Genomic DNA, 21,382 nt, shown 5'->3' on the forward strand with positions numbered 1-21,382 from the left:
TCTACACTACATCCAGCTGTACTATAGTGCGCCGATATGTCCCAGCACGCTCAGCCTGTACTACGTCGATCGTAACATCCCAACACCGCTGCCCATGCTGCCCAATGTCCCCAATTTCGGTCCCATTCACAGCGGAGCCGCGTATCGCTGACCATCGGCGGCCTCAACACGGCCAAGCCGGCCTGTAAAGTTCTACTTTCACATTCACGTGCCGTCCATCTTCTCATTGTCGTCATCGTCATCATCGTCCATCTCCTCGTCGGCGTCTTCCCAGTCCTCATCTTCCTCGCCGGTAGAGGGACCCAGTACGTCGTTGAGCTCCTTCAATATCTCATCAGCGTGCTCCTTCAGCCGCTCGTCCTCCCACTCCAGCATGTTGTAGAGCTTGAGGCAGTTCTCCAGCCAATCGCGACTGGCACGCAGTAGTGATGTTGCAACCTTTTCCTCTCCTTCGGTCTTTTGCTTTCCCGCGAGCAAGTGCAGGCACCAACCGCCCAGATACCAAGCATCGACACTGCCGTCGTTCTCGCCCACTAACCGCTCCAACACTTCGATAGCCTCGTCTTCCATCTCAGCTTCCATGAGCAGGCGAGAAAGACTGATGCGAGTCGAATAGTCTGGGACCTTGGGATTGTCTGGGTCGAGATCTTTCCATAGATCCATACTCCGTGTCAGTGCGGATTTGGCTTCGTCGGGCTTGAGTTGCGAGATGCGTATCGATGCGAGTGTCTGTAGTGGTTCTGGGTTTTCGGGTGCGAAAAGTAGTGCTTCGGTGACGGCAGCATTGCATCGCGCCTCGGCGTCTTCTTCCCAGGACAGATCCGTCATGTAGACTTCAGCAATACCACAGAGCGAGTTCGCTATCTTTTGCCTCTTCTCCTCTAGCAGCTCCTCTACTTCGTCCTTCTTAACCCGTTTGCCTTCCAGCTCACTGATCTCCCTCTTCAGCACTTCAATGCCTTTCTCGAACCACCGCACACTCTCGGCGCCTCCCTCCTCGTTTAACTGTGCGAGCCATAGGAACTTCTCAGCGCCATCGTTCGCGCCTTCTGGATCGATTACAATCGCTGCTTGAAAGGCTTCGCGCGCAGAGTCTGGGTCGCCCAGTTCGACGTTGATCTCGCCGAGAAGGTTCAGTGCAGGTAGCGCTGCAGCCGAGGGTTTTGATGTACCGGGTTGGAGTAGGTTGAGGGCTCTTCGTGCGGCGACCAGCGCTTCTTCGGGTTGTGACGTTTGTAGGAAGGTAGCGGCTTGAATCAAAAGTTCTTCTGGTGACGCCTTCGGTTTCTTCGATTCTTTTACTGCGCCGCTCTTTGCGCTCTTCTTCGCCTTGCGATCGGTAGGTTTCGTTTTCGCCATGATGTGAGATGTGTGTGGCGTTGTGGATGTATGATGTAGCGGTCCAAGATTCCCAAAAAATTCTAGAGATCGGCGGTCGGACGGAGCTAACGTGGGGAAGGCGCGCCCCGCCAGAGCAGCCTCAGCGTCACTTGCAGATGCCATCACTCTACTAATTTCCATACTACTCTCCGCAATGGGTATCGAAGATCAGAAAGAAGAGCGCGAGGTGCTCGAGTCTATCTTCCCCGACGAGATCACAGGTAGCGCTACCTTGCGCAGCATGTTCCTACGATATACTGACACTCCGCAGATGTTTCCGAGACAGAGTTCCGAATCGCAATAACGCTCGACGATGGCCGCCACGAAGACGTTGAGACTGAAGAAGAGCAACGTATGCGACTGCATCACATCTACATAAAGACCTCAACTCACGCCCACCAGCTGTCATCATCCTCAATGTCTCCTACCCGCCCAACTACCCCGACGAAGCCCCCCGACTCGACGTAACACAACCGCCCAACGCGCCACGACACCAATACCTCGACATACAGGAAGACAAGCAACGCCTGCTAGACTCGCTCACGGAGACGATAGAAGAGAACCTCGGCATGGCCATGGTCTTCACCCTCGTAACCGTCCTCAAAGACAGCGCCGAGCTGCTCATAACGGAGCGCCAAAACGCGAAGCAAGCCCTCGTCGATATCGCCAAGGCCAAAGCCGAGGAGGAAGAGAACAAGAAGTTCCAGGGTGAGGCGGTCACACGAGAGACGTTCCTCGCATGGCGAGAAAGGTTTAGGAAGGAGATGGAGGATGAGAAGAGGCGGAAGGAAGAGGAGAAGGAGCTGGAGGACAAGAAGAAGAGGATTGTCAAGGAAGAGAAGAAGTTGACGGGTAAGGAGCTGTGGCAGCGGGGCTTGGTCGGCAAGGTGGATGATGATGACGACGATGATGATGGTGTAGACGGGGTGGATGTAGGGAAGTTGAAGATTGAGGCGGCTTCATAGTGACTACAGTGCATTGGCATGGCATGTCAGGTCGAACATATACCCATCTTGCAAAGCGCAGATAGAACGAACCATAAGACAGTATATTGTGCTCATGATTCCGGCTTGACGACGCGCAAAGGATGCCTCTTCCTTCCCCTCACAATCGTCTGTCCCTCCTTGAGCGCAAGCTCAGTCTCCATATCTACGATCCTCTGCATCTTCTTCGTCATCATTCTATCCTTCATGATGTCCGCCTGGTGTGCTTCCTGGTTCGCCCTCAATGAATCACGAACCGCAGTTTGCCATTTCACACTATCTTCGCGCTCCCTCGATTGCGCGGTTATGAGTACGTCCCACACGTCCTCCTGCTGGCATATGGGCAGCCACCAGTTTTCCAGGAGGACCCTTGTGTCGAAGAGCTCGTTCTTGCGCCGTAGTCGCTGTTGGATGACGCGACTAAGTGCTGGAGGTTGCGGCTTCGTGAGGCGCAGGAAGGGTACGCCGTTTGCGGAGGCGAGGATAGGGACGCGGCGGGGTCCAGAGGTTTTTGCGTAGGGTCGCACGTTGAGGACGGCTCTCTCAGGTGGAAGGCACGCAAGCCGTTCTTTGGGAGGATCTGGTAGCGTCGTCTTTTCGTACCGTCTTAAGGGAGGGGCGCGTGTTAGACCGCGGGGCAATTGGGATATCAGTTGCGTCAGAGTGCTTGCGCTGGCTGTATTGCCAGTAGCGGAGGCATCGAGATGGTCGAGTGTCTATACATTGTCAGTTGATGAAATCAAAGCTGCAGTAACATAGACCTACCTCATAACCAGCTTTGAAGCTCAGACCCAATTGATAAGGGCTCTGTATCTTCCTGTTCCGCCGGAACTTGTTGCGAATGGCGTTGAACAAAGAGACTCGGTCATCATCTGGGAGCGGAGCGGAGGAACATCGCGACAGCAAAGCTCGATAAAGAGCGATTGCTAGAAACGATGTTAGAGTTTATTGGTAGCTACCAAAAGGCTCGTTGTCTAACCTGCTACGCGGTGTTGTGTCGACCGTTTAGGCTGGAGGAATCGGGGCATGCATGAGATGGCTCGGTGGTGGAGGTCCGAGGCCTGCGCCGCAACGCGAAGGATTTGGGCTGGGATGTTAGATATCACGTGCGCACCACCTCTTTCCAAAGTACAGCATTGCGCGTATACAGGTACTCGATATTCGCCAGGCTGGTAACTGACTTCAATATTCTGCTGTAAGAGCTTCCTCAGAGACTCCGCAAAGAACGAGACAGGAGCAAAATGAAGTAATATAAGTTGTTGATAATCCTGATCTCTTGTCAGGCTGTATGGCTACGCTAGCAGACCATAACTCCGTTCCATGCGCATTCATTTCCTTCGTGCATCATATCTTATGCCCATATCATGCCTGATCCTTGGTTCTTTTCTGGAGCAGGCTGTGCGCGTTCTTCTAGAACATCGCGCCTTCAGGTGGCTGTGGAAGCTTCTTGTTCTGAGGCAGCGCCATATACCTGGAACCGATTAGCGCTGTGCCTTGTAATTCCATGAGTGTGCTAACCTTCGGAGCTCTATCAGTATCGTCTCCATGGTGAAATCGCGCTTCCATTGAGCCAGACATGGCAGCTTCGACCCATCGACCTGATATTGTCAGTATGCGCCCAGCATCTACGCCTCCGACTATCGCACCTTTCCGTTCTGAGGGTTGACGCAGGGTAGGTTGATCTTGGTTGTGAACTTGATCTCCGGAGGAGTGTCGGGGTAGTCAGGGCCGCAGTGGATCGATACGCTGTAAATGCGGTTCTCGTGGACGCTCTGCGACGGGGTCAGTATGCAGATTGTGACGCGGAAAAAAGGAGCACATACGTGTGGTGGGCCGAGAATGGTACCGTTCCAGTCGGACATCAGCAGGTCGTCGCCATTGTCAAGACCGTATGAACAGGCCTCTGTAAACTCTCAGTACCCGGTTACCCACGGCTATACCACAGATCTACCATACCGGCACCGAGACCCTTCTCGCCCTTCTCGAGCTCTTCCAGCAGGCGGAAGTTGCGCGGAACTTTAGCGCCCATAGTAGCGGTAGTTGTGTGTGAAGGCTGAACAGAAGTGTGGCGCGTGAGGAAGTGGGATGGACCCCGCTATGCGATATTGGCAGCTGTAGACGGTTGTGGAGAGTTTGGATTGAGCTTTGTAGCTAACGTAGCTAGAATGCAAGTTGCTGGCAGTATACTCGACTCAAGCGCAATTGTAAAGTTCTGGGTGGCAGCAGGATAGATGTTTGTCTAAACATGCCTGTCGGGCCCGCTAGCGTCGATGGCTATGACGAGGCACCCGTGGACCAGGGTCTCACCTGGCACGCGTGAATCGCTTGGCCCGCCGCCCCAGACGCGACAACGTTGCCTTTAGCGATTCGACAGAACAACAACCGATACCCAACTCTCAAGTCACTCCTTTGCCTGAAAGCACCGTCCAGATGCTTCGGCTCGTACCAAAAGAATGACAGCTCAAATCTTGGCGGCTGAACTAGGCAACCTCATACAGGATGCAAAACGCAAGAATACCGAGCTACGCAATGCTGCAGAGACGGCCTTGAAGGAGTTGAAGTCGCTTTCCAATACTTCAGAGGCCCAACTCTCGGCTGGTGAGATGCCTACTGTCACTTGATCTGCACGTGTTGACGGAATCAAGATCTCTCCCGACGACCACATTTCATCTCGCCCTTCTTGATTGCCTGCGGAACTCAAAATGCCAAATTTGCATCTACTGGAATTTCATGTCTCCAAAGACTCAGTGTTTCGCGAGCATTGCCACGGGAACGGCTAACAGAAGTGCTTGAAGCGTTCAAGCAATCTGTACCATCAAGTAAAAAGACCGAGCAGGATGCTTTAGACGTAGCTAATGCTCCCAGGCCATGATATCCAGCTGAAGATACTGCAGGCGCTACCTTCACTGCTTCAGAACTATCCCGCGGAAATACGCAGCGAGTCATTATCCGCTGTTCTGCAAATATGTTCAAGTCTCCAGAATGCGAAGAACTTTGCTGTCAGCAACACGGCTGCAGCCACATTGCAACAGTTGGTGATTGTCGTATTCGACAGAGTTGCGTCCGAAGATGGTATGATGCTGAGTCAAGGAACATACGTGTTATAGGCTGACCAAATGCAAAGAGAAAGCCTTAGAGATCCCCACAGTGACCGAGGTAAAAGGCGATGATGGCCAAGTCTCAGTCAGACCAGCAGCGAACGATGCCTACAAGGTCCGTCATTTCCCTGAATACCAATAACTTTATTGACAAAGTCTAGATGTTTACCGATCTCATCGCACTCATCGTTGGAGAGAAGCCAGTCTTCATGCGATTTGCTTCGCTGCCGCCAGCCTCGACGCTGGAGCTGATCGAAGCAATCTTGTCGAACCACAACAAAATCATGACGACGCATCCGGAACAGATTTACATTATGCGAACCCAGTTAATGCCGCTGATCATCCGCTCTCTATCCGATCGTTTGTCCTTTGCGGTGACTGTGCGCATCATTCGGATACTACATCTGATCATTCGGTATCATCTTGACACGCTTCCCTCCGAATGCGAGATTGCGCTCGGTCTTTTGAACCATATGCTCGATCCTGAGGCCTCTCAGGCATGGAAGAGAGTTCTTTGTCTCGAGGTGTTCCGCAGCATTTACGCCGATTCCAGACTTCTCTTGGCAATCTATGCCCTATTTGATGCAGAAAGCGGAAAGAAGAACATATTTGGAGACAACCTAGCGGCTTTTGTGCGCCTTGCGACTGAAAAGCCATCGGCGATTGGCTTGGGTCAGCAGTCAACAGCTGCCGCTGGTTTTGAAGAAGAGGTATCGGATCAAGCTGTCGCTGAAGCGGGCGCATTAGCTGGCGTCATTGGTGGTTCTGTGAGCGATACTAGCAACCATGTTCGTCCTTCTGGCATCAGTATGCAATGGAGCTCTCTCAAAACTCCGTGCATCGAACACCTCGACAAAACCGACCCACCTGCATTACCCGAAACGTACATCTACAGTCTGGTGTTGACATGTATCACCAACATTTCTGAAAGTCTCGCAAAATTCGTTCTTCCTCTTACTGTACATCATGAGAGCAGAAGCCGGAAGAAAACCAAAGCCGAGGAAATGAATGAAGACGACACGGATGTCGCATCGCCAGATCGAAACACTCGAAAGCTTTCGAGGACTCATTCTTTCCGCAAAAAGACTATACCAGTCAATCCTCTGGATCTGACCGATCACCCGGCTTACTCATACGTGCAGACCTCGACCAACTTGGTCACGGAATGCTGGCCTGCAGTACTTGCAACCTGCTCAACATTCCTTAATGCTACGCTTGATACGGACTATTACAGGGCTCTGATCCGAGCCATACAAAAGTTTACTCAGGTTGCCGGACTGCTCAGACTCTCAACGCCACGAGATGCATTCCTCACTACTATGGGTAAAGCAGCTGTCCCATCGAACTTGCTGCTAGCCAACGCTTCGTCTCCTACTAATGAGAAGTCTGGGATCTTCTCTAATGCGAGAGGGATGCTCAGTGTGGACAGCTTTGTGAGCCAAGCTTCCTCAATGTCCACCGACAAGAACAGGCGCCCTTCACACGATGTTACAGCCCCCACGCTGGGCCCTCGCAACTTACTGTGCCTGCGGGCTCTACTCAACCTTGCAATTGCACTAGGACCAACGCTACAGTCAGCATGGTCTATCGTCTTTGAGACGCTACAAGTAGCCGATCTAGTGATGGCGTTGTCGAGCCAGAACAGCAGTCGCGCATCTGGATCTGGAAGCCGTGCGGACATGGACACCAATACAGAGAAATTAGAGGCAGAGACCTCAGCCGTCCAGAGTGCTGCGCGCAGGCTCTTTGAAAGTACAGTTGACTATCCTAATGAGTCCTTTTCCGAGGTACTACAAGCGCTTTGCTCACTGCTGAACGGGGTATCATCATCAGAGAGCGGACAAAGAACACCGATTACCTCCAGCCGTCCTCAGGTTTCACATCGGCGTCTCGGTAGCGCATCGGGAATCGGTCTCAATACAGATGCTAACTCTCGCGACTCGGCATTTGCGTTGAACAAAATTGGAGAGCTGGCGTCATTGAACGAAAGCAGATTGTCGCAATATGATCCCGCTGATAGTGGATGGGACATCCTGATTCGAGAAGTTATACGCTACTCCACTGACAGTCGAAAAGCGACGCCTACAAGGCTGCTGGCAGCCGACATCTTAGCAAGGACAGTTAGGGAGATCGCAGAGCTCTCCATGTCCGACGACCAACGCGAAGAGATACAGGCTCGCATACTTGCTGCACTGCAAAAGCAGATTACCGACCTCCATCATTATGATGGGGTCAACAAAGACACGATCAGCGACACTGATATACGGGTACATCAAATAGCTCTAGAAGCACTCAAGAGCGTGATTGAGCAATGCGGCGAGTCCTTAGTTGCTGGCTGGACTTCTGTCATTGAGAGCTTGATGAGCGTGTTCACACAAAAACTGCCATCAGCGCAGGGAAATCCAGAAGACGCCAAAACCTCTGGAAACAGTCAAGCCACAAGTTCCACTACAGACGTCATATCAAGGTCTCTTGCTCGATCGGCATTTGCGACAGCCAATCTCGTCTGCTCGGATTTCATGACTGCTGTTCCGGATGCTTGCCTCTCGACGCTTTTGGAACTCTTGCGCAGGTTCTGCTCCCAAAGAGAGGATTTGAACATGTCTCTTACCGTGAGTGATTCTCTTTCAAATGCGTGATAAGCATCTAATTTGTTATAGGCCATCACCTTCTTTTGGAATGTGTCAGACTACTTACAGTCACGGACCGATCTCTCCTCATTAATGGAGGTTGTTACTCAGACTAGTGGCAAGAACGACGTCGAAGATGTCGTAAGCACACATTCACGAGAAGGAAAGACTGCGGCATTGTGGCTTCAAGTTCTGCTAAATCTCTCATCCATCACAACGGATGAACGCATCGAGGTGCGGCACTCTGCGATCCAAACTATACAGAGGATCTTCGAGAACTGTTCTGATCAGTTGTCATCGGAAGCTTGGTTGCTTTGCCTTCGTACAATCCTGTTCGGTATGGTGGAGGCCAACTTGAACATCCAGAATGATGTTCGGATACAAACTTCACGCAAAGACGACCACAAGGAATGGGATGAGACTACAAAGGTGGTTCTTCAGACCCTCACCGTTCTCAACACTACCTACATGGAAAAGTTGGATACGTCTCAGCTTGGTGATGCATGGTCGGAGCTACTGGAACTCTTGAACCGCTACTTCGAATACCACTCGCATGCGCTAGGGGCTTCGGTGTTCGCCACAATGACAGGTGTTCTCTCCCACACCGAAACTGCTCAGGTATGGAGTACCGACCCTCTTCTCAAGACTGCAGCGGTATGGAGAAGCTACTTTTCCTCTTCAGACGCTTGGCAAGAGGTACACGAAGAGGACAACCAAGACGCTTTCATTGCGTATGCAGAGGCTTTCAAAGCGATCTACCGCCTCTCTGATCGGCTCCTTAACAAGGATCTGCCTTTGATGCTCGCGAACCTCGAAGCTTGCGTTATCAACTCGGACGAAGTCGCTTACTCTTCGGATTTGGACACTATGACCACTCTTCAGAATCGGGTGATGGAATGCTTAAGGATGGTCAAAACGGAAGAAGACAACGACATTCCACCATATCTGATACGCATGTTGGGCCGGTTCGTTACGCTGCCATATACCTCTTTGACTAAGTTCCCCGAAAAGCGCGGGCCAACTTTTGTCGCACTCTCAAAAGCCTCAATGACGCTGCTGCAAGACATCGTCGTCAAACATGTTGAGCTGAAAGAGATTTACACGACTGATGCACTGTCGTTCGCTTTTACCAGTCTGGCACAACCGATTGAAGAGAAGTACGTGTGGCAACGAGAGGGTCGAGCACCGACCTTATGGCAAAAGGCTACATCAACATCTACAGCTATACTTGAGTCGGTATTGCCACACGTCAACTCCAATCAGGAGATCTGGGCCACTCTTGTCAATATTGCGCACTGCATCACGCGTGCCCAATCGTTGCCTAATGCACCCGCCTCTCTAGAGAAGGACGAACAGTTCGACATCGAATCTTTCGCTCAATTTCGCAGCCTAATTACCCTACCACTGGGCTCGACTTCTCTCCCACATAGTCTCCGGCAAAGCTATGCGCGCAATCTCTTCAGCACATCTCTGATACACAGTCCTCTATCCGGAGAGTTACCCGACATTAGCACCTCTCCACTCGAGGAGCTTTACAAAACACGTCTTGGACAGACTGCCGAGCTGAACTACACCTGGCGACCAGACATGAGCTATGTCTGTCTTTCCGAGCTCTTCAATCTCGTCGCTGTGAGCGACAGTAGTCGCGAACGTATCTGGCTGGCCAAAGCAGCAGCCCCATACCTCATCTTGAGATGCGCACTTCCCCTCAAGACGTATATCGCAGACCAGCCTCTTCGCGGTCGCATGCCTGCGCCAGAGTCGCAGAGACGCGAGCTGCTCTTCGTATTAGAGCAACTGGAACAGTTGGAGAGCGAGCCACAGGCTATACCCGATGCTCCGGGTGTTAGGTCACAACATAGGAGACATTTGCATAGATTGTACCCGTTGCTTCTCAAAGCGACGAGGGTAGCTAGGCAGGATGCTGAGGTGTTTGAACAACTGGCGAAGCTGACTGATCTGGTTGGGGAGGAGTTTGGGTTAGACGATGAGTGAGAGGCAGACTACGCCATTAAGTGAGCATTTCGCCCTCTGTTGAATGCTACCATCTAAATGTGATGCCCTAATGATATCGTGAATCTCATATTCTTAGAGGATGTCTCAAGGCACACCCTGAGAAGAACGAGCTTCCTCGTACTTCGTACAGCGGCTCGGGCTAAGCGGATCCTCCAGGGCTTCCATCCCCGCAAAAGCACAGACATCGGAGACATCCAACAGCTCCACACATTAACTTCTTGTCGCGGAACACTCGCGCGCAGGCGGAATTAACCATGAGCGCCGCATCGCCAGCAGACAGGAATAATGCGAGCGATACCATGAGTCCGCCAAACGAATCCGGCAGTAGCGCAAAGCGGAAACACGAGAATGGCACGCCCGTCCAGCGCGCAAAGCGTAAGTAAGCCCGTCGTGCATGAGATGGCATGCGACCCGACACTGACTCTGTCTACCCGTCTCAGGCAACAGGTATATCAGCATCGCGTGTAATGAGTGCAAAAGGAGAAAGATCAAGTGCAATGGCGAGACGCCATGTCAGCGCTGCGGGAATCTCAACCTGGAGTGCGCCTATGCTCCCAACTGCTGCAACTCGTTCAAAGACAGCGACGAGTTCAAGCAAATGTCGACGCACATAACTTCTCTCCAGCAACAAGTCGACGATCTCTTCCAAAACCTCAGCGCGCTCCGGGCCCAGGTCGACGTACAGAGCAACGGCTCAATAGGCACACCCTTCAATCCAGACTACCAGCAGACGCCTATGCTGCCTCCTCCCTCCGCCCGCTCGCGATCGAAATCCTTCAGCAAGCACCCCCGCTTCCACGGCCCGACGTCGAACGCATTCAATGTAGGGGTGGCGAGGTCGAGCCTGAAGACCATGGGCATAAACGCTGGCGAGGAAGGCGAAGACGACGGCATCTTGACCCGCGACGCGACACCCAGGGCATCGCCTCCCATACCCAACGCTATGATGCCGAAGCGCGCCCTACACGCGGATAAAGACCCCATATGGTCCATCTCGAAGCACGAGGCTATCCGCTTGGTGCATGTTTGGCACGAGGAGATGGGTATCATGTACCCCATCCTGGAAGTCGATAGACTGCAACGCTATGCCGAGATGCTGTTTACCTTTGTGGAAGCAGCGGCCAGGTCGGGTTTGATGCAAGGCGCTCTTCCTGGGTCGGACGCAATGGTGGACGATCAGATCAGCGTGCTGAAGCTCGTTCTCGCTATAACACTGGTTCTTGAAGGTGGAGGGAAGGATCCTCTCGGCGAGAGGCTCTTCGAGAACGTGCATAAGATCGTTGACAAGGCCTTGTCTGAGCCTGTTAGCCTCCATGGAATTAACCTGCTGGTGTTGACAGTAAGTAGTATGTTCGGTGTAACTGGACTCTGCTTACAGACCTAGGCTATGTATCACTTCACTCGGGACGACGAAGCCATGGCATGGCGAGTGATTGGCCTGGCGGCACGACACTGTCTGGAGTTGGGTTTACATCGTCGAGACACTTATGTGGCTCTCTTCCCTGATCCTGAAGAGCAAGCGGCGGCGATCCGGACTTTCTGGACTATCTACGTGCTGGACCGTCGGTGGAGCTTCGGCACTGGCATGCCTTTTGCTCTGCAAGACGCGGATATTGACACTAATGTTCCAAAACCGGATATATCAACGCACGAATCCACGCCGTATCTCAATGCCATGATCCAGTACTCTGTCATCGGTTCGAAAGTGTGGAAGTCTGTCGCCGATGTAGGACACCAGGATAAGATCAACAAGGACGATATTTCTTTTCTTGACTTCCAGGTTCTGAACTGGCACCGTAGCATACCGGAAACGCTGAAGTTTGTTCATCCAGACAGCGGTAGACAGGTTGACCCTCCTGCACGGGTCATCCATCGTCTGCAGGTCGTGCTCTACCTGCGAGCCAACCAGATGCGGATTCTCATTTACCGTCCAGTATTACATACCGCAACTACCATCATGGAGAACCTTGACTTTGCGCACGTCGTAGTCAAGGTCGCCAAAGACACCATCCGCATACTGACATATATCAACCAAACTTCGGACATCTACAGAAGCCAGCAGACCATGTTCAACTACTTCCTGATATCGGCGCTGGCGGTACTCTTCCTAGCTGTAGCTCACGCGCCGGCCGAATTCAGCCAGCAGTCTCGCGACGAGTTCTACATGGCTCTTGAGCTCGTCCGTGGCTTATCGTCAAACTCATACGTCTCGAAGCGCTTGTGGAGAACGATCAAGACAATCAAGGAAGTTGGTCCCCGTCTCGGACTAGTCATACGCAACGATGACACTCACGATGCGCACTCTTCCGCTGCTGTCGCAATGGCGGGCCTTGCAGGTCACTCGATGGATGATCTTGCCCTATTCTCGAATGGGCGTAATGGACCTAACCTCGATACACCGCATGGAATGGCTAGCGATTTGACGACGTTGTTCGAGGCTGCTGGGGGCATCTTCAACCTCAACGGCTTTGGGGGCGCAGGAAGTGAGCTGTCCAACTCAAATGGAGAGTTTGTGAATGGTTTCTCACATGAGAATGACGAGCTGGCGAGGATACTGAGGGACTTGTTCTGATGCCCGGGCAAAGCTATTGGGCCACCATTCTTCTGATATATCATGGACACTTAGGTCGCTCTTGTAATACTCCCTACGTACTTGAAATAATATTCTGTAGGTATCAGTACATTCGTGATTCCTCTGTCCTATACCTAGCACCTGCAAGTTCGCAGGGCCTGGCTAGATCACGTGGTACCCAATCGCTAAGCTCGGGCAACCTGCGATCTTCACCTGCCAAAACACAGCTTCAAACATACACCTGCGACGCCTGACGATCGGCCGTACTGATAGAGAGGCAAATTCGGCGCACAGAAACTTTAACGCTCTCCCATCAGGCTCTGCGCTCGCTCGACCCCTCCCCCACCGGCCTCACCCTGGACTACGTCTTTCGCCGAGCCCTTCCCTGTCCGCTACCCCAACGCCAACACACATGCGATAACAAGGCTGCAAGTGCAGCTTCACAAAAGAAATATACCCTAACACTCAACCGTGCTCTCCTCCCCGGCACCCTTCGCTTCTGTCTCGATCGCGAACCATTACCCCCACATTCGCATTTTCGAACCCCTCGCCCTTCGTATCCACGCACGCATTGCGGCTGCGCGTCATAACCTGAGCCGCGTCTAGACAGCGGCCCCGACGCCCTTACACCCCAGACAGCATGTCGTCCTCTTCGCAGGTGACCGAGTCGTGGATCGCGTCCTTCTGCGGGCTCTTGGGTCACGAGTACTTCGCCGAGGTGTCAGAAGACTTCATCGAGGATGATTTCAACCTGACGGGCCTGCAATCGCAGGTGCCCATGTACAAGGAAGCTCTGGAGATGATATTGGACGTGGAGCCGGAGGACGACGAGGACGAGGAAGACGAGGAGGAAGAAGAGGATGAGGAAGACGAGATACTGGGCGATGAGCGAGCACCGGGCTACCGACGGGCTGGCGACCGAAGACATCTCCGCATAGCCTCTGATCTTAGTGTGATAGAGAGCTCCGCCGAGCTGCTGTACGGCCTCATACATCAGCGCTACATCACCTCGCGACCAGGCATACAGCAGATGGCCGAGAAGTACGAGCTCCAGCATTTTGGCACCTGCCCGCGCGTGAACTGCAACTCGTGCAAAGTCCTGCCAGTCGGCCTCAACGACAGCCCGGGCCACGAGACAGTCAAGCTGTTCTGCCCTTCCTGCCTAGACGTATATACCCCGCCCAACTCGCGCTTCCAGACCGTCGACGGAGCTTTCTTCGGCACCACCTTCCCCTCGCTCTTCTTCATGACCTTTACCGACCTCGACATTGGCGGCGGGCTGCGCAACAACGCGTCAAACACAGTCGATGCCCTACAACAATTACAATCGCAAAGCACCGACGGCAAGTCGCGGAATACCACACCCTCAAACGTCACCTCGATCAACGGCGTCGCACCGCACAACCTCGCCCCCGGCCTCGGCACAGGCAGCATCTACGAACCGCGCATCTACGGCTTTCGCGTCAGCGAGCGCGCACGATCAGGGCCGCGGATGAAATGGTTACGGATGCGGCCCACAGACGTCACCGAGCTCGACGAGACGAGAAGATACTGGGAGGAGCACGACGAAGACGCAGACCGGCCCGACGACGACGACCTCAACATGGTCGACGTAGCAGAAGGCGGCAAGGGCGCACCAGTAGACCGAAGAAAGAAGGCAATCCGCACACGACGACGGCCGACAAACGGCTCAAACGCCGGAGGGGGCAGCCCCATGGACACAAACGGTGTCGGCGCAGCGGCGGGCTAGATGTCCGAGCCGCGCTTTGTCAATCGTGACCCCCTGCGTGCCGTGATGAGACATGGTGAATGGTACGAGGAGGGCTGATGCCCAGACGGTGGGGAAACACACACACATACATTACTATGGCCTTTGCAGCCCCCCGCGAAATGAGAAAAAGGGCGCGAGTCAAAATGGAGAGGGGGGCATCATGTGCAACTTGAGTTTGGCTTAGTCTCAAAGAACGTCCCTCTTTCTTTCTCTCTTTCTTCATCGTCACTAGTTTCATGCTTTTCACACTACAAAGGAAACGAGCATCGTGGGTTTGGGACTCTTGCGTCGAGGCTAGTTCTTTTTCTTGTTCAAGTATTGTTCAGAGACGTGTGAAGGGTGGTGGAGTGGGGGGTTTTATAGCAGATTCTTGGTATGTGAGTCGATGAGCTTGGATGCCGAAATGAGAATCTTAAGAGTTTACTGTTCGGCTTCTTGATGTGCGGAGTTGGTGCTGTGAGTGATTTTATGGTGAGTGGAAGTGGTGTTGCTGGAATGGTTGGGTATGCCATTGGGGATTCTATACGCTGTTCATGTTGAGGGCACGTGTATACGGCGATTACAGTGGTCACCGGTGTATACGCAGAACGGAGTCATTAACAGCGTATTCAACATCTACACAAGCAGAGCTATTACCGTCTACCCTCAAGTCATAGCTAAGACTACCCATCCTCACCAATCCAGATCAAACCAATCATTTACATCATCCATCCATACCCTCCTTAAATACATACATACACATACACAGCATGTCAAACCGACGTGCACAGAAAGAAAATTGGTATAGAGCGATTAACAAGTGAAAACGCAAAGCAACAACAAAGGCTTTATGCGCGATGAGCCCATTCTGCGAGCTGATTCGCCGAATCAACAGAGTCTTGATTCTTCTCGTGGTGGCTCGTCATGGCCATGCCTGCGCCGTGGCCTTCGAGGGAATGCGTCGACATGCCTTCATCGATGATGTCGTCGTCGGGGATCTTGACTTCGCGGGTGAGCTCGACGTAGTCGTACTGCGTATACGTTAGTTTCGCAATTCTTCAGATGATGTTATTTTGTTTAGGACATGAACTTACAGCGAACTCGCCAATCTCGACGTCGTCGATACCGGCGGCTTCTTCTTCTTCAGTTGCACGCAGTCTGAAGGCGGGGATGAAACGGCCGATGAAGTCGAGGGCGCCGAGAATGAGGCAGGTGCCTAGGAAGGAGTAGGCGCCGCCGGTGAAAGAGTCGGCGAGTTGGTAGCCGAGTTGGATCCAGTGGTGGTTGAGCCATCCGCCGTCGATGACGGTGTATCCATCAAGATGCGCTATGTAGTCACTATGTGGTTGTTAGTCATGGAATATATCGAGACTGACAGCGTGTATGACTTACGCAGCGAAGAAGGCAGTAAGGATGTTTCCAATGAAACCACCAACGCCGTGAACCGCAAAGATGTCGAGGGCGTCATCGCAGCGCAGGAAGTACTTGAGCTTAGTCGCGTAGTTGCAAGCGACACCACCGCATACACCGAACACCACCGCAGCCCAGGCTGGAACGTATCCGGAACCAGGAGTGATGCAGACGAGACCAGCGATAACACCAGAGCAGAAGCCAACAGTTGACCACTTGCGTTCGAGACGGTAGTCAACTAGGCACCATGTGATACCCCCGACACAAGCAGCAAGGTTGGTGCATACAGCGGCCATAACAGCGCGAAGGTTAGCGGACAGCGCGGAACCAGCGTTGAAACCGAACCAGCCCACCCAGAGGAACACGGTGCCGATGACGATGTGCGTGACGTTGTGGGGACGGTAGTTGAGCTCCTGGGTACCGTGACCGCTTCGCTTTCCGAGCATGTACGAGTAGGCGAGGGCAGCACATCCGGAAGCGATATGAACGGGAGTTCCGCCGGCAAAGTCCAAGCCACCCATCTGGAAGACCCATCCGGATGGGTTCCAGGTCCAGCACGCAATCGGGTCGTAGATAATCGTCGTCCAGACAAACATGTAGATGATGCAAGGCAGCATGCGTCCTCGCTCGGCTACGGCTCCAACGGCAAGTGCAACACTGCATATAAAGTTAGCTTGGATCCCATCATTTCAACATGCGGTGCACATACGTGATGGCAGCGAACATGCCCTGGTAGACACAGAACATGAGATCGGGAATCCGCGGGCTTCCCACCGAAGGCGCACCCAACACATTCATCAAACCGAAGTTATCCAGCGCGCCGATGTACTTGCCAGCCTTGTGCGAAAAGGCTAGAGAGTAACCCCAGAAGAACCATTGAAAAGAAACGACCGCGGTCGCCATGACAGACAGCCATAGTAGCGATAGCGCCGACTTTCTTCGCGCCAATCCGGAGTAAAAGAATCTGCAATTCTGTTAGACCCGTATACATTATAATGAACGTGCAGGGAAGTGTGGTTTACTGACCCTACACCCGGTATCATGAGAAGCACGAGGGCGGTTGATGTAATCATCCAAGCGATGTCGCCGGGCTAGAAACATGGCAGGTTAGCCCCGCGTTACTCCAAAACCTTAACAAGTTCCCGTAGCCAGAATAACTCACGTTGTAGAACACATTGAGATTGTATAACCTCGAATCGCCGCCCGTGGCATCTGTGGTATTACCAAACGGCTCCAGAGGGAGTGTGGGGTCCAATCCCGAAGATACTGGATCCATGATGTCGTGTGTTCCCGGGTCCTCGTCGCTCTTTGCGACTTAAATGCTTCTTGTAATGTATCGCGGTATGTGTATGTTGTATGCGCAGTTTGTGACGAAAATCCGAAAAGACGTAGGAGGGATCGATATAAAACTCCAGAAGATGGGTTCGTAGAGAAGGGAAGGGATGATGCGCGTGCGCAAGCAAAGTGAGGATTGGACGATCGCTACACGATCAGGGATCTCCAAGACTGCAGTTGAACCTTGGCGTCCGCCCCAGTATCTGCGTAGCTCGAACAAGCCAAAAAGTAAAGGTGTCGCCGCTGGGAGGAGGAACGCGCAAACAAAAGTTGCATGTGCAAACGGTGCTAAATATGTGTTATAGGCGAGAGTGGCTTGGGTGGTGGACACGCTCACGACCAACAATCAATGGAACCGAGGGGTCGGTGGTGGACTATATGGGTATGCGTAAGAAACAAGAGAGCATCCAAGCTTCAGTTGGCTTCCGTCCGCAGTGGAATAGGCGATGCCGCTTTGATAATCTCCCAGCAAACCGGCATGAACATCCCCCTCTCTCCCGAATGCACAAACGCCACGGGCGGTGGGGTGTCTGATAGCTGCTGTTGACGGGTGGGCACTGGGATGGGCAATGGCCGCCCCAAGCCAGGCCCTGTCAGCCAATGTCCGACTACGGGTGCGTCGCTAAGCCAAAATGCAGAACTGCAGGGTGCCGCCCACACTTGGGACGGGGCGGAAACGACGGAGGCCCTTGAGAGGCGCTGGGCCTGTTGCGGCTGTCGAACCACACGTGTGGGATGACCTCAGGGCTGTGTGTGATCGATTGCCGCAAGGCCTGGATGCGATCATTTGGTTCCACCACCCTGTGGAGCAGCTCGCGGTGATCTTGTGCCACGGTTTGGTATCTCTTTTCCTGATCGACATGGGATGCACTTGTTCGCTTCATCTTGTCAGACTTACCGATTCCTGGGGTCACATCAGGCAATGCGTTAACTGAGCCCCCTCTGCACAGCTCGTTCGCTATCAGCGCAATGATTCGAAAACATTGTTCAGAGCTTGGGAGAGCTGTTGATGCAAGGGTAGTGATAACGTGAGGGCGGCTGATAGGCTGCGTTCATGCTTGGAGTTTAGAAACAAGTCCAGGCCATCCCTGGCCTGACATCTTCCGGGGCTGGGCGAGTCCCCTTTCGGTAAGGTGCGCAATTAGCGTAGATATGGCGATCAGAGACTCCATGCAGCATGTCGTTCCCGAGTACGGGATAAGGGATATTGGTGTCTTAAGCTTACGGTTTGTGGTGTGATCCCTCTGTTAGAGTTTACAAGTAGTTCATTCCCAAGTGTTTCAGACTTCAGTCTGTCCGGATGCCGTCGGAAATGGCCTGGGAATCCCTTATCTCCCCCGTTCCCTCAATCCCACGCCCAGGCCTGCCGGCGACGCTACCCACATCCCGCGACTCCCTCCGCAGCCGCCTCCAACATCCATCAGATGCAACATGCAGGTCCAACGGGGATCCTCACCCCTGGCGTCATCTCACCATAATTATGTCCAAGTCTAGAATAGCATCACACCATGCTGCTGCATTCATGGTTCGCCTCGTCTACCGCAATCGTCTTGCCTGCATTGAACCATCTTGCTTTTACCTGCGCCATGCGCCGCTATCCCTGAGATTCACCGATAACTGTCGCGGCTGGGTGCAGGCGACGATGATGCTCAGCCTGAATTATGGACCCTGTCACTGCCCTATCTGTGCATTTGGCAATGAGTATTCATATATGGCAGTTGGTAGGGTGCGATATGGCTGCAAAGTACCGAGATCACGGCTATTGGTACGTGAGCGACAGGGACAATGAGCTGAGACTGTTGAGATGTGGGTACAAGGCTTCCAATTGATCTCGTCTGGAAGGTTCTTGAGCTTTCATTTGAGGAACTTCTCTAGGCATTATCACGGAGATGTTTCCACCTCTTGGGCTTGATTGTGCTGTCAACTAATTGCACCGAGGCTTTCGGATGCCAAATGATCCTCCAATGCTACGGGCTCGGCCGACGCTTTGGCAGGCGAGTAATCAGCAGAACTAACACCGCACGCATGGCTGTTGAAACGTCCGTGTCGACGGCAAAAGGATCATGCCGCCGTGAACTGAACACTGCGTTGAGAGAGATCTCCCCACATAGAATTGCAAGCGCGCGTGGTGTCATAGAGCCACTTGCGTAGGCGAGGCTTCGGAGAACAAAGTAAGCTGGCACGGTTTCCGATTCGAAGGGGAAGGCTGTCGTACAGCCGTCCTAGTGGCTCAATACGCCTACCGTCAAAGTCTCCACATTCCCCATAAACGTGGGCAAATTTGCGTCTTTCGGTGGAACTAGCCTACGCCACGGGCCGGGGAGTGTAGCAGATATGCATACACGTCCGAGAAAGGTGTAACGCGGTAAATCATGGGATCTGGTGGGATGGATTCCAGATCCGAGATCAGTATCTCAACCATGAAGTGGAGTACCAGATCCTACAGGAGTGTTTGCCCCTGGTGTTGCAGAATCCGTCCCGGCCTTCTTCTTCTTTTTCTTTTTCCGTGGTATCAATGCCGGCGGGTTCATGACAGCACTGCGCAGCGATAGATAGGAGCCGCACGTCAGACACAGGTTATCAGGAAGATCCGGGTTGCAGAAGACTGATGGAGGTTAGCACTGTGTTGAGTGGGATAGCATGTTCGATCTGGCTTACTGCTTAAGCACACACTGCAGACAAAACCGATGTCAACAACCCTCCTATGGCAGAAACACGCCGCACGGAAATCGACACCGCCGGCGCTAGGGACTATGAGGCTTGTCCGCGCTGTTACATCTGGTAAGAATGCCATCATCAGATATTGTAGCAGGCCCTCTGGGCGATCCGGCTTCATGTATACACCTCCAGTCGCATCGCTTGCTTGCTGCAGCAGCACAGTGTCGCCAGCCAATTTCAAGATATCTATAGGTATTCGCTTTCTTTGTGCGGCAAAGATGGAGTTCATGACGGGTATGTACTGGTTGGCAAGGTCGCCGGATACGGATACGATGAGGATGCGAGATGTGAGGGGCACGCGGTCGACGTGCGTGTTTTCCGAGTCGGCGAGTGCCGCGAGAGATGTGCTCTCAGCGGAGGCGGCCGTAGGAGCATGCAGGATGGTCTGCTTATTGATGTGGGTAAGGGCCATTGAGAGGGCACCGCCGATGAGCGTGGTTGGTGTTGCTTCCAGATGGCTCTCCTTCGTCTCGTTGAGTAGTTTGGCAAAGTTGCGTAGGATGGCACTTTCTACAACTGCGAACGGCCGGTACTTGTTCGCACTCTCTGCCATGTGGCCTTCCTTGTCCTTTCCATGTCCATTCGTTTGCGCATGCCCATTTGTCTCCCCACTCCGTCCTTGAGGCTGCGGCTCTGCAGGAGTCGGATAGAGAAATGTCGTCTTGTGCGAATGTGAAGCTATGACGGCAACTTCATTGGCGTTTCCCGAGGCCAAGTGCGCGTTGATGAAGACGAGGATGTTGGCTAAGGCGGCCGAGAGTGAGAGGGTCGAGGATAGATGCGCCCACGCATGCGGGTTGGTATCGAGCACGATCGCAAGCAATGACGGCGGCGGGGCTAGGAAGTATTAGTCATGTCCGTATTAGCTGAGGTATTCCAGCAGCATGCCTTCGTCTGTCTTGACGTGACGGTCGGAACCGTCGATGGTATTCATTGCACTGGAACGTCCTTCCCTGCGCAGATTCGAGGTGACAACTTCCTATTCAAGGATGGTACATGGTTCAGGAAGGCGAACAAATCTTCCTCAAAAGGTCCAACTTGTTGGTGTAGAGGGTCTAGCTGTTGCTGAATTCAGTTGATGAGGTCAACTCGGAAGTTCGCGACCGCCTAACATTATGCGCCCGTGCGCTACCCGCGTCAGCACGTGAGAGCGTTACACCTGGGCAAGCAAGACCTCCTACTTGTTTGGGTGACTATTGAGCACCACTACATGACTTGAAGGCAGCCTGTAGAGATCTCTGTTCAAGAGAACGATCATCGGGCTTGTTCTATAGAATGAGTCTTGTTATTGGCTACATGTCAGCCAGCGGCGCAGCCATAGACTTGTGGCTTACAAGACCCATATATTGTTCAGCCTCATTGCATACATAAACGACGTGACTTCCCGCCTTGCCTGAAATCTATAGATGTGTTGTATTTGCCAAATTACAAGATTGACAGCGAACGTCTCTCATCCATGATTCGAGAGCGCTGCTACTCAACCTCGAGAG

At 53.0% G+C, this 21,382-nt stretch overlaps 9 protein-coding genes across 9 annotated transcripts; 4 read left to right on the forward strand and 5 right to left on the reverse strand.

Annotated features, from left to right (window-relative positions):
• Positions 1-204: 204 nt before the first annotated feature.
• On the reverse strand, positions 205-1,359 carry J4E85_007630 (uncharacterized protein; the record flags this gene model as incomplete). Its single annotated transcript, XM_051471861.1, has 1 exon — positions 205-1,359. The coding sequence occupies one exon, from the start codon at positions 1,357-1,359 to the stop codon at positions 205-207; it is 1,155 nt and encodes a 384-aa protein (XP_051324058.1).
• A 175-nt stretch (positions 1,360-1,534) lies between these two features.
• On the forward strand, positions 1,535-2,345 carry J4E85_007631 (uncharacterized protein; the record flags this gene model as incomplete). Its single annotated transcript, XM_051471862.1, has 3 exons — positions 1,535-1,601; positions 1,652-1,732; positions 1,783-2,345. The coding sequence occupies 3 exons, from the start codon at positions 1,535-1,537 to the stop codon at positions 2,343-2,345; spliced, it is 711 nt and encodes a 236-aa protein (XP_051324059.1).
• A 92-nt stretch (positions 2,346-2,437) lies between these two features.
• Positions 2,438-3,391, reverse strand: J4E85_007632 (uncharacterized protein; the record flags this gene model as incomplete). The annotated part of the gene is made up of 3 exons (XM_051471863.1): positions 2,438-3,079; positions 3,129-3,289; positions 3,343-3,391. The coding sequence occupies 3 exons, from the start codon at positions 3,389-3,391 to the stop codon at positions 2,438-2,440; spliced, it is 852 nt and encodes a 283-aa protein (XP_051324060.1).
• Positions 3,392-3,773: 382 nt separating this feature from the next.
• On the reverse strand, positions 3,774-4,392 carry SPM2 (Ubiquitin-conjugating enzyme spm2; the record flags this gene model as incomplete). The annotated part of the gene is made up of 5 exons (XM_051471864.1): positions 3,774-3,834; positions 3,882-3,961; positions 4,010-4,135; positions 4,187-4,266; positions 4,320-4,392. 5 exons carry the CDS (start codon positions 4,390-4,392, stop codon positions 3,774-3,776), a joined length of 420 nt encoding a protein of 139 aa, XP_051324061.1.
• Positions 4,393-4,816: 424 nt separating this feature from the next.
• Positions 4,817-10,086, forward strand: J4E85_007634 (uncharacterized protein; the record flags this gene model as incomplete). The annotated part of the gene is made up of 5 exons (XM_051471865.1): positions 4,817-4,961; positions 5,229-5,435; positions 5,488-5,576; positions 5,623-8,073; positions 8,122-10,086. The coding sequence occupies 5 exons, from the start codon at positions 4,817-4,819 to the stop codon at positions 10,084-10,086; spliced, it is 4,857 nt and encodes a 1,618-aa protein (XP_051324062.1).
• A 275-nt stretch (positions 10,087-10,361) lies between these two features.
• J4E85_007635 (uncharacterized protein) lies at positions 10,362-12,679 on the forward strand (the record flags this gene model as incomplete). Its single annotated transcript, XM_051471866.1, has 3 exons — positions 10,362-10,482; positions 10,548-11,446; positions 11,492-12,679. 3 exons carry the CDS (start codon positions 10,362-10,364, stop codon positions 12,677-12,679), a joined length of 2,208 nt encoding a protein of 735 aa, XP_051324063.1.
• A 640-nt stretch (positions 12,680-13,319) lies between these two features.
• Positions 13,320-14,429, forward strand: CKB1 (casein kinase 2 regulatory subunit; the record flags this gene model as incomplete). The annotated part of the gene is made up of 1 exon (XM_051471867.1): positions 13,320-14,429. One exon carries the CDS (start codon positions 13,320-13,322, stop codon positions 14,427-14,429), a length of 1,110 nt encoding a protein of 369 aa, XP_051324064.1.
• Positions 14,430-15,277: 848 nt separating this feature from the next.
• Positions 15,278-17,115, reverse strand: AMT1 (ammonium transporter Amt1; the record flags this gene model as incomplete). Its single annotated transcript, XM_051471868.1, has 6 exons — positions 15,278-15,460; positions 15,524-15,767; positions 15,822-16,496; positions 16,549-16,803; positions 16,866-16,930; positions 17,002-17,115. The coding sequence occupies 6 exons, from the start codon at positions 17,113-17,115 to the stop codon at positions 15,278-15,280; spliced, it is 1,536 nt and encodes a 511-aa protein (XP_051324065.1).
• A 2,473-nt stretch (positions 17,116-19,588) lies between these two features.
• J4E85_007638 (uncharacterized protein) lies at positions 19,589-20,826 on the reverse strand (the record flags this gene model as incomplete). The annotated part of the gene is made up of 3 exons (XM_051471869.1): positions 19,589-19,779; positions 19,833-20,729; positions 20,781-20,826. The coding sequence occupies 3 exons, from the start codon at positions 20,824-20,826 to the stop codon at positions 19,589-19,591; spliced, it is 1,134 nt and encodes a 377-aa protein (XP_051324066.1).
• Positions 20,827-21,382: the final 556 nt, after the last annotated feature.

The sequence above is a fragment of the Alternaria conjuncta genome, assembly GCF_024043145.1.
Source record: "Alternaria conjuncta strain BMP 0040 chromosome Unknown scaffold_11, whole genome shotgun sequence".
NCBI lineage: Eukaryota > Fungi > Ascomycota > Dothideomycetes > Pleosporales > Pleosporaceae > Alternaria > Alternaria conjuncta.